This window comes from Echinops telfairi, unplaced genomic scaffold, assembly GCF_000313985.2.
Source record: "Echinops telfairi isolate 266 unplaced genomic scaffold, ASM31398v2 ScPeMD7_7421;HRSCAF=8459, whole genome shotgun sequence".
Classification (NCBI taxonomy): domain Eukaryota; kingdom Metazoa; phylum Chordata; class Mammalia; order Afrosoricida; family Tenrecidae; genus Echinops; species Echinops telfairi.
This window is the reverse complement of record NW_022111321.1, coordinates 5,716,634-5,728,640: the sequence shown is the minus strand read 5'-3', so window position 1 is coordinate 5,728,640 and position 12,007 is coordinate 5,716,634. Positions and strand designations below refer to the sequence as shown.

The following is a 12,007-nucleotide window of genomic DNA, read 5'->3' as shown; positions in this document are numbered from 1 at the left end:
TTTTGAGAATGATGTACAAATGCGCTTTACACAATTGATGTGTGTATGGATTGCGATAACAGTTGTATGAGCCCCTAATAAAATGTTTAAAAAAAATTAAAAACATATGCTCATTAAAAAAAAAAAGATGGCATCTGAGGATTGACAGTTGGGACATTAGTTAAATAGGCATGGCACAAAGGAATGGTCACAAATTCATGATTGGTGGCAGATCAATACTTCACAGTTACAGGTGGGACTACAGGAAAAGGACCATGATTGGACACATATATTATGTTAGATAGAAGAGCTAACACGATGGGTCCAGGGTCTTCTGACTAAGGTTGTTGTGACCCACTGTACTGTCCCCAGTACAGTGACTTCCATCAAGGACACACCTAGGCAAGACCCTAAGAGAAACTGCCCCTTCCTGGCCAGAGAGGGGTGGTGGTGATTCACTTCTCAAGGAGCTCTGCCCGAGGGCAAGATTACCCACATCCTTGGTAGATCATCAGGAAGAATTCGATGGAAGCTTACTCTATCTGGACACTCTCCGAAAGGTTTACGGGTTGTTGCTGCCATCCGTAGCCCTTTGCAAACCAGGTGTTCAGAATTTAAGCTCTAAAACAATCCCCCCTCTGATCATGGATTATTATTAGTAATAATGTCGCAATCATACAGGTTGGTGTGCTTCTTCCCTGTGGATTTAGCTGCAAGGGGACTTTTCTTGTCTGTCATTATAAATTCTAATTTGGGGGCATGGATGGTTTAAATTGCATGGAGTGGAGGGTTTTTTTGTTGTTGCTTGTTTTGCTTTATTTTTTGTTTCATTTTTCAATTATAGTGGAATATCTCTGTAAACCTCTTCATGTTTCATGGAGCTAGTTAAGCAATTTCCTGTTAGCTGTCTCTTTGATGTGAAAATAAACAAAGACGGGAGCAAAAGCTAAGGTTCTTTCTAAATGGGCATCTGTCTATATGGTTCATAGTTACTTGACTGACTGTAGACCAGAGAAAACACACATCAACACTCTACCATGAGCCTAGATACAGTTGCTATAAGAAAAATATTTCTTCAAAAGTTTCAAAAGAATGATGACATCAATGCCAAGAACATCAAAGGAGCTGTTGGGTGCTTTCAGGTACTTTGCCAAACTACCTCCTAAATGTTGCTTAACATTCCTTTGTAATGGAGTTAAAGATGAGCCTGAAATTGCAGGGGACCTCTTAAAAGGTCTGCTCAAACAGCCTTCTGTCTCCAGGTGATTCATCCAAGTCAGTTCACACACTGCAGCCCCACGTTGTCGAAACATGATTCAGATGGAAGTTTTTTTGTTTTTGTTTGTTGTTGTTGTTTTCAGAATGTTCTTGTGCATTAAGGGGAGAAGTGGTGGAGATGTCATCTCTGGACCTCCCTGGATATGCCATGTAGAGATATGTGAAGACCATGAGAGCCCTGTCATGGAACAGCAGCGCGCCAGCTTAATTCATCATGCTCTTCTTTCATGCAGCCAGTGGAAGAGCCCCCTTAGTGACCACACAGGGAAAGATGACAGAGAAACAAAAGAAGTGCGCGCATCCAACCCGTAGTTAGCTTTTCAATTTTATTTAATCTCGACAAATGTGCATTTGCCATATGGAAACTTGAATTGGAATGTAATTATTGTCTTTATTAGCTCTCTGTTCTCTGTGGAATCACTTGGTTGCAAGTAACAGAGGCTTTCTTAAAGTACCGAAAAAGAAAGAGGGGTTGACTGGAATGTATCGGGAGGTTACTTGGTGTCTCAAATTTCAGCAGTATAATCCATCGCCGAGAGTGCTGGCAACAGGAATTGGGAAAATCAGGTCCCTCTCTTCCCTGAGCGATCCTGTCTCTTCCCCTCCTCTCCTTGTCTCCTCCTCTTTTCTACCCTCCTTCCCACGACCCTCCCTTCACATGCGTCCTGCTCTCCTAAAGGTTCCTGCCTGGAGAAGGCCTGGGGCAGGACAGCCTGGGCACAGGGGGTCACCTGGAGTCAAGACTCAGCTCAACCTCGTGCGCTTTCTCTTCCTCTCAACTGATTGGTAGGCTGATGATAAACTTGGAACGCTCTAAAGGAGGGGGCTGTGATGGAAATGTTCGAACTGAGAAATATCTTTCCCTTGTATTGTAATAATGAGTGTTTCTGACTCCAACAGCCAGTCCTTTAGAACTCTTCACGGCCACCCAGGAAAGCCAAGGAAGCGGGGAGGGAGGAAACGATCGGGGGAATGTTGAATGTGGGCGATCTTGGCGTCTCGTATCTGCAGAAAGACATGCATGTTGTGTGTGTGGACTCTGCTGGGACCCTGAGTGTGCAGTGCTCTCGCTCGATGTAAGACTTTATCTTGAATTTAGGAAAGCACACCTGTTTTGTGGGCCAACTTAATCACATTTCTAGGAGTCCGAAGCTGCCCAAGCCTACATTGCTTAGAGAAGCACCCAAAACGACTGTGATAGGGTGTATGTATTGAAATAGATAGGATTTGAATGGTCCAGTGTTACCTGAATATGTCGAGAAGGCAGTCCAAAGAGGGGAGAGTGAAAGCAAGTTATATAAGTCATTGTTATTTATGCCTGTGTCCAGGAAAATAATATCAAACCACGAGCAGGGTTAAACAGGGTCCCTTGGTTAGAAACAGAATCACCAAGGACCTGCCATACATCTTACAACAGCCTCCAGCACCTGCTTATCGGTATTGCTGCAAAAGAGCCAAATGGCTAAGGGTAATATCTCCAGTAAACTGCCTATTAAGCTGTTGTCCAATTTGAAGGGGACAACAGAGAACCAATTCCTACAAGGCTCTAAAAGACACCAAAGAGTAGATGGCCCATTTGGGATCCATGAACCTATCAATCTCATTTCCAGGAGAATCAATACAATTTAGTCAAACCTTAAGGAACAAATCATTCATATCGCTCTACCAGACCTTCCCTGGCCTTTTCCAGCCCCGACCCCCGCCCGCCCTATAAAAACCGATCATAGTTTTTCTTAAAGATGTGAAAGTGGAAGCCATTGAAGGTTTTATTGGCAATGTGTTCCAATACAGCTTCTACATCAGGAAATCCAAGGAGGTAGAGCATCAAGGTAAGATGGGACTCAGCATGGGATCCCAGCTTTGGAATCCCATCCTCAGTTCACTACACAGTTTTACCCAGGGCTTTTCCGGTTCACAGAGCTGATGACAGCCTTTTCCCCTGGATTCCTCCGATTCTGAAGGCTCACGTTGCTCTAATGTAAGACGTTTATTTATATCAATCCATCACTCGAGCATAACTCCAAGGGCACCATTACATGGCATGTGTACTGAGTATGAAAAGCCACAGCCTTCTTCTTACCATCGTTTCCTACCCAAACATTAGGAGTCAGCTTCCCAAGCACTCATGTCACGTTTGCACACGTTTGAACACTATCGTATGCCACACTTGGAGATCTGCAGAAGGAATCCAGACACAAGAGAAGTGTAAAAAGAAGTTAAAATAAAGTTGGTGAAACATAGCTAATATAGGCACAGAATATAGTATCAGTGAAGGAAGGACAAAATACAAAGTAGAAAAAAGAAATGTCTACCTTGAGCAAAAGCCTTACTACTCCAAATGGTTTGTTTGGGGGCAGGAGAAACAGATTGTCACCCCTGAGCACAGCGAGGAGTTGGAATTCACTGCTTCAGAATTCTACACACGTTTGACCACAAGAATCAAACGAAGCACCGTACGTTATATTTGGGGTTGGGCCTTTTCCAACATTCCCTAACCCCAACACTGTCCCTAACCAACCATGAGTGAAACGGTCTGAGGAAAATGTGCAGATGAGGAGACGAAGATATTTCCTTGAGTTACGAGGCAGTGGCAAATTTGATTCTAGTATTGATGCTTTGTTAAGAAAGGTAGAAATCTATTTGGGGGAAAAATAATGCGACCTATGGACTGAATTGTTACCTTTGTGTGGCACATTCTAGGGCAGCCCAGGAGACAAAGCATGCATTTATTCTGTGGAAAAAGATAGGGAACGGGGGAGGGGGGGACGGGACACCAGAGGATTGTGCAATAATGGTGCTTTCAAATCCCTCCAGGAAGTTTGTGTTACGAGTCCTTTGGAAGAGGGAAGCACAGCTATTTAAAAGGAGCAGTCTACTGAGGGACCCCAGCCCCAGTCTGCTGTGGGCTGGGTTTTCCTTGGCCTTAGACGTTCTCAGCACCTCATGTCAACCCTTGGGGCCGACGAGCCATTGTGCCTGGACCCTGCCCTTAGCAGAACTGGGCCTTCCCCCAGAAGAGACCGACAGACCTTAAATAGCATGGAGGTATTCACATGGAAGAATGAGAACATGAAAGGGAGTGAAAAGAAACAACAGGCGAGATCTCTGCCCAAACAAAAGTACCATGATCCCTGTGTACTACACGAAAGAGATCGAGCTCGCTGGGTTGAAAATAATTCCCCAAGAAGCTTCCTTCTTGCAAGACTAGTGTCCGGGACAATATTAAATGCATAATCCTACAAATTAAAAATAACAATTTCTTAGTGCAGATGTATTGTGGAGGGACAAAAAGCTTCTCAATCCACCTGGGTAATGGGGAAAGTGCACCTCTTTCGATGCAGTACTCTTTGAAGCCTTACATCTGCATATTTTCTCCCATGCGAGGAATGATTTGATAGGGTATATATGGTTCAGAATGCTCTCAGGGTGTTTAGTAAATCTTTGTCTCATCCCTTCTTATATTGGAGCCTTGGGGGGATGTCCTGAGCTTTCACGGTTACCCTCCATCGATGATGTCACCGCTCCTCGCCCTCCAGTCCATGGCTAGGAGGCCTGGGTGTCCCTGCCTCCGCCCTGCACTTGCAGGGCCCCTTCAGCCTTAGGTCTTTCAGTTTTCGGTTTCAATGGGGGTTTCCTGTGTTTTCTCTCCTTATTGTTGTTTGGGGTTTGGGGTATGTTTTCCATTTGCTTGTTTGCTTCCTGTTTGTGTTTTATATATTTTCTGTATATGAAATCTGAGCTAGGTGGATCTATGGAGACGGTAACCAGATTGATAATGGCCCAGGATCATGGTTGGGAAATGGGGGGTCATTGGGGAGCCAACAACAGTGATATGAGAAGAATTGTTTCTGAACGTGATCGTGGTGATGATTGCACAGATCTTCTTAATATGATTGAATGATTAAATTGCATGATGTGTGACATGTATGCCAATAAAAATGAAACAAGGCTGAAAGGGCAGTGAGCAGCGTGGCTAGTGAGTGGCAATGATTTGGACAGATGTAGGGGTGGCAGACCCATTTGCTGTGCAATCTGGATGTGAAGCGTGTCCATTTCTTTACCGATTAAATCGGAATGAGAATGGAGACAAAGAGTTGTGAAAAGATTGAATGGGAGTCTACACAGCAGAGTGCTCTTCCTAAAATGTGCCTTCCATACACAGTTGTTATGAGCTGAGAGCAGAGTCCCATTGTGCCTTTCATGGGGCTTAAGAAGGGGACTTGAGGGGCCCCTTCTTCCTTAAAAGAACAATAAAAACTGCAAGTTATGTCTGTATTTATATAAATATATTAATATTACAGAGGGAAACATTTTCTTCAGCCTAAATATTCATTTTGTTTCTTTCTGATTTTGAAAGAAATCTAAACCTTCTTCTGGGCTCCTCAGATTATGGTGGGCCCTAGAAACCAGGCCCAGTATAGCTCATGTTATCTGTGAGAGACTCGGAGAGCCTGCCTTCCACCTCGGCAGTGTCACTGGCTTCTTTCTGACCCCCAAGCATAAACTGTCATCCCAGCTCTCCCTGCCCCCTTCTCTTTTTCCCCCAGGACCCAAAGGACCCCTGTCTTTCTCCCTCAACACCCGTGTCTTCTTAGCCTTTCCTTCTCCTGACTGAGTCTTGGTTCCCTAAAGCTTGGTATTTGGCGTGACAAGTCAGCATTGAAATTTCTGATAAACTACTTCTCACGAAGGTATTGATGACCAGCATTATTCTTCCTCTCCTTCGACTCAGCTGGGTGCTGTCGAGTCGCGGGAACTCTTAGCCACCCTGTGCCAAAAAGGGCAAAACACTTGCGAGCCCAGCGCTGTCCTGAGCACGCAGTTTATGCTCATCCTCCGAAGCAATCCCTCTCCTTGAGGCTCTTCCTCGTTCTCACTCTGCTTTAGCCCTCAGGATGTCCTTCTCCAGGGAGTAGTCTTTCCTATTAACGTTCCAAGTACTAGTGACAAGGGATTTTAAAAGACATTAAGCCATAATTCCAAGTCATGCATCTGATCGAGGAATCTGATAGTCCAGCAAAAGAAAGACTGCAGAAACAGAAGATGAACTCTGAGAAGTATTAGGTTATATTTGGCAGATAGCTGGTGCCTACTGCATCTTGTTGATATAACTCTGGCTTGAGAAGTTTCTGGAGGTCTGGTGGTGTAGTGGGTCACAGGTTGAACTGCTAACCACAAGGTCAATTGCTCCTGGGGAGAAAGATGAGGGTTTCGCCTCCCATAAGGAGTTACCATCTCAGAAAACCACAGGATAGTTCTATCCTGTCCTTTAGGGTCATTATGAGTTAGAATTGAGTGAGTGAGAGAAGTTTCTAGACTTAGACATTGCCCCAAAATTTGCTTGCTAAAACATCATGCCCAGTAGAGTTCTAATGAAATCCCTTCATCTGTGGAGTGCTTCTGCTATAGCACCATGAAGGAGGACGTCTGTTTTCTGTCTTACATTTTCCATCATTCAGCTCCCACTGGTGTGACCTTACACCACTATACATGACGCCTAAAATTAAAGCCCTCATCAGTGCCTGTCATTTCCTGGTTTCAGGTAGACACGTAATCTCAAAGATCATCCTCTGTTATAGAAAAGAGAACTATGGCCCAGAGAGGTAGAACAACTTGCCTAAAGTAGTCCAGTCAACGACAGGATCGGAAATCGATCCCGCCTCTCCTCAGTAACTGCCTGTGGGCTTAGGATCCCATCGACTACACTTTCTGTAGGAGGAATTCTTGGTTCAATTCCTAGATTTATTATTCTGTATCTGTGGCCTGGACAGTTATTAACCACTCTCTAAGCCTCAGTTTCTTCATCTTCCAAGTAGGAGAAGAGGGATTGAAGCCACTAGAGTTGTTGCAAACAACAAATGACATCATCTATGCCAAGAGCGGGGCTCAGTGCCTGGCATCTAAACCCCAAGAACTGACTGTTGTTGTTAACATAATCATCACGATTACTTTGTTGTTGTCGGGTGCCATTGAATTAGCCCAATTCATAGCAAACCCGCCCTCCCCCCACTGCCCCCTGCAAAACAGCAGGAAACATTCACAATCCTTGCTATGTTTGAGCCGAGTAAGGGAGGTACTGATCAACCCATCTCACTGAGGGTCTTCCTCCATTGTGCTGACTCTTTACTTTGCGTGATGTCCTTCTCCAGGGACTGGCTCCTCCTGGTATGTAAGATGAAGTCTTGCCAGCCTTGCTTCCACAGAACTCTCTGGCTATAGTTCTTCTCCTGTATATTTGTTTCTCCTTCTGGTAGGCCGTGGTATAGTCAATCTTTGTCACCAACTCCATAATTCAAAGGCATCCATTCTTCTTTAACCTGCTTTATTCATTGTCCAGCTTTCACCTGCAAGGAGGCAATTGAACCTACGATTGCTAATTGTGTTCCTACTCCCGGCAGCCTACAGAAAGTGTGCAGCTGCTTTCCAGGGTGTCTGCTTCACTGCCCGAGGAGTGGCCAGAGCCATGGGGGAATCTGGCAGAACAGGTTTTTGCAAGGAGTGGAAAAAGAAATCAAAGGGGCGATAACCCAAACGGGGAAAAGAATAGACTCCTTTGTTTGTTCTTTGCTGGTTGCGAAAGAGCCATCAAAGTACAATTTATGGTGAAATAAATCTCAGTGACTCATCTTGAAGCTGCGTGGCTGAGCTCCTCTGATCCCTGCTCTCTGTGATCCCATGAGGACAGCTGGCGGGAACCTCCAGGTTCTGCTGAGCGGTAATGATGCCTGATGGTTTTCGATGATGGCATCACCAGTGAGTAGACGTGGGTAGGAATCAGAAAACCACACACAGGTAGGGGTTAGGGGGGTGACTTCAAAGTGAAACACAAAGTATAGCCTGCCCCTTGCTACAAGCTTACGTTGCTGGATGTGAAGCCCCCGAGGACTTCGTTGGAAAGATTTCAGGATACATCAAGGAAAACAGGGAGAAGAGCAGGTTGGGCCCAGACTGGATCCGGCCCTGGAAGGCTAGTAAAACTCGTCGTCTCTCCTCTCTGTTCCATTCCTCCTTTTCTACGGACTCACTTCCTCTATGACTCTGTTTGATACAATGGAAAATATGACCATCCACAGCTCACATGTCTTGAAAATCACCACGTAGTCATGCAAACAGAGCTTGGTCTAGCTTTCTCCAATTCCAGTTCCCATAGAAGGGACTGATTGGCCAAACCTGAGTTAGATTTCGGTCTCCTGTCCAATGGGTAAAGGTCAGGGGGTCGAAACCAGTTACACCAGTATGACTCACCCACCCTAACTGCACACCACAGATAACAGATTACAGAAACAGGTATTGATGAAGACAGATGACTTAGAAACATAGCACTCACATTTAGTCCGGTGCTACATCTCAGCCATTCCCACACGCCTATGATTCTACCTGAGATCCAGAAGGTCTCTGTGCTCATTGCCCTGGCCTTTCCCTGTGGGCTGGACTCTAGAATTAAACACGCTAACTCCAGCATAAAAACGTTTTTAAACAAATCAGCACCCACTACTATCAAGTCAAGGCCGGGGAGCAGCTTGTGGTTTCAAACTGTTGACCTTGCGATTTGCAGCCAACTCGTAATCACTATGCTAACTGGGCTCCTAATTCCAGCATAGTATAGTCAAAATGACACAGGCTAAAATATAAATTAGTAAATAAAGACACAGGTGTTAGTGCCAGAGACTCTGTTTTAGGGCTCAGATTTACCACTTACTAGCTGCATAACACTGGGTTAGTTACTTAGCCTCTCTGAATGTTGGGTTCCTTATCTATAAAGTAGCAGTATTAATACCTGCCTGATAGGGGTGGTTGTACAGATACAGGAAAATAAAGTAACCACATTTAATAAGTAACTCGGCAAAGAGTAGGTGCTCAGTTAATTTTTATTTCCTTTTCTTCATTAGGTTACCTAGAAACTTTCGGGTGGGTTGCGGAAATGATAACAAGTGAAACGGGAGGAAACAGGAGTGGAAACGTTTTATATCTCGACGGTATCTTTCTGCCCCGGGTGTTTTACGGTGGTCCTGAGCAAACATTAAATAACGGAACTGGGTCAGCTGCGCTGGGAAAGCCATACTTCGATGGAGTCCGTCTCTCACGTCAGAGCCAAATCAACAAGAGCCCTTCTAAGGAACTGAGGATCAATTATGGAAGTTTTATGCCTCTTATTAATTTCCTGGTGTAACTGTACGGCTCTTAAACGTTCCCCTATAATTTTTAAAGTTTAGAGAATGCAATCTAATGGCTGGCTTAGTGAATGAAAGGCTGTATTCTGAGACTGCATGAGAGGCACCCTCTTTTAAGAGTGGAGTAAACCATACTTTCTTCTGAAACCGCGAGCTATTGAGCTCTTCGTGATAGCAAGCAGCGGGCTAAACTTTTACACGAGCTCACCGTTTTCCCTCTGAGTTAAATGCTACTACCCCCCTATTTTCTAGGAGCCCTACTGGCGTAGTGGCTACTTGTTGGGCTGTGATCTGCAAGGTCAGCTTTTTGAAACTACCAGCCAGCTAGCAACGCAGGAACAAACAGGGGGCTTTCTTCTGCTCATGGCACCTCCCAGAGACAGTTCTACCCAGTCCACTAGGGCCACCATGAGTCAGAGCGGTCTCCATGGCGGAGAGTTTGGTTCTGACTTTGGAGCCTCCTGTCCCAGATTAAGAAATTGAGGGTCAGATAAGTGAATCACCATGGCCACAGAGCTCCTGGTGACCGGCTGAAACTTGAGCCTGGCTTGACGCTGTCTTCCTCTAAGCCGCCGAGATTTGCTTACAAGATTTACAGTCCGGCTCTAAAAGAACTAAATCCCCATGGAAAAATCTGTGCTTGGAGTATCTCGTTTTTGATAAGTGACACTCTCACAGCGTGGATGTGTCCACACAATGTGCGTCCGTGGGTCTTTATGCAAAGCAGTGGGATTATAAGAAGGAAAACCAGTGAACAGCAGGTGCAATAGCTTGTGTGACCCAATAACTTTTGTAATACCTTACGTAGGAAATAATAGTGATGAAGAAAAGTAAAAATACTGGAAATCTCACCCCCGCTTTAGATTTATGTTCCCCATCGTGGTAAAATCTATGGACTCTGTGTGCGTGCAAGCCTGCTCCAGCAAACAACAGAATTTTGTGATCAACCTAAGGCATCATCAATACTCCCATTGACATAGGACCTTCTTTCACTAAACAGACCCAACCATGGAAACACGGTGATTTCTAACCCCTGATGGACCTGCTCCTCCAGAGACACTGCATTGTGCCAGTTGGGTGCGACTGTGTGTTTTATTGTATCCCAGACCTGGGCTCCCTTGGTGCCTTTGCTGTTCCACTGCCTCCCGTTGTGTCCGTGGTGGACGATTTGGATATTGTCTCTCTTGATTAAAAGCACATGAGGATTAATAGCTCATGATTTCCTTTTTCATTCTCTGTCTTTCAGCTCCAAGGTTCCCTGAAAAGAAAACAAGTAGTCAATCTGTCTCCTGCTAACAGCAAGAGGCCCAATGGCTTTGTGGACAGCTCGTTCCTAGATCTCAAGAGAATTCGTGTCGGGGAGAATCTCTCCGCAGGACAAGGCGGCCTCCAAGTAAATAATGGACAAAGTCAGATTATGTCCGGGACCTTGCCGATGAGTCAAGCACCCCTGAGAAAGACAGCCGCTCTGCCACACAACGCGCACTCCCCGGGCAATGGCATGTTTAGCATGGGCTTAAAGGAAGTGAAGAAGGAGCCGGGAGAGACTCTGTCCTGCAGTAAGCACCTGGAAGGCCAGATGACCGCAGAGAACCTTTTTCCTCCGAGGTACGGAGATGACTCTGGAGAGCAGCTGATGGATCCTGAGCTGCAGGAGCTCTTCAATGAGCTGACCAACATCTCGGTGCCGCCCATGAGTGACCTGGAGCTGGAGAACATGATCAACGCCACCATCAAGCAGGATGACCCCTTTAACATTGACTTGGGTCAGCAGAGCCAGAGGAGCACGCCGCGGCCCGCCCTGCCGATGGAGAAGATCGTGATCAAGAGCGAGTACTCCCCTGGCCTGGCACAGGGCCCCGCAGGCTCTCCTCAACTGCGGCCCCCATCCGCGGGCCCTGCCTTCTCCATGGCCAACTCTGCCCTCTCTACTTCATCTCCAATCCCATCTGTCTCCCAGAACCCGGCCCAGCCTCAGCCAGCCTCAGGAGCCAGCCGAGCTCTGCCTAGCTGGCAGGAAGTATCCCATGCACAGCAGCTCAAACAGATAGCTGCCAACCGTCAGCAACATGCCCGGATGCAGCAGCAGCAGCACCAACAGCAGCACCAGCCTACCAACTGGTCAGCCTTGCCATCTTCTGCTGGGCCATCGCCAGGTCCATTTGGGCAAGAAAAACTCCCTAGTCCTTCTTTTGCTCAGCAGCCATTCAGCCCCCAGAGCTCCCCTCTGGCTGGGGTAGCAGGCAGCAGCAGCCAGTCCAAAGTCATGGCGAACTACGTGTACAAGGCCAGCCCCTCAGCGCCGAGCGGGCACCTGGATGTGCTAATGCAGCAAAAGCCTCAGGATCTCAGTCGAGGTTTTATGAACAACCCACATTCTGCCATGGAAGCCCGACTCAGCAACACCAAGCCTCTGTTCCATTTTAACTCCGACCAAGCAAACCAGCAGATGCCTTCTGTTTTGCCTCCACAGAGCAAGCCTTCCCTCCTACACTACACTCAGCAGCAGCAGCAGCAGCAGCAGCAGCAGCAACAGCAGCAGCAGCAGAGCTCAATTTCAGTGCAGCAGCAGCAGCAGC

The 12,007-nt window shown here is 46.3% G+C and overlaps 1 protein-coding gene across 1 annotated transcript in view; it reads left to right on the top strand.

Moving 5' to 3' along the window:
- The window catches only part of LOC123522539 (mastermind-like protein 2), a 278,150-nt gene that overhangs the window by 264,628 nt on the left and 1,515 nt on the right, over positions 1–12,007 (top strand). The window contains exon 2 of the mRNA XM_045297731.1: positions 10,675–11,988. Within this exon, the coding sequence (XP_045153666.1) occupies positions 10,675–11,988 (1,314 nt within the window). The remainder of the gene's footprint in view (positions 1–10,674; positions 11,989–12,007) is intronic.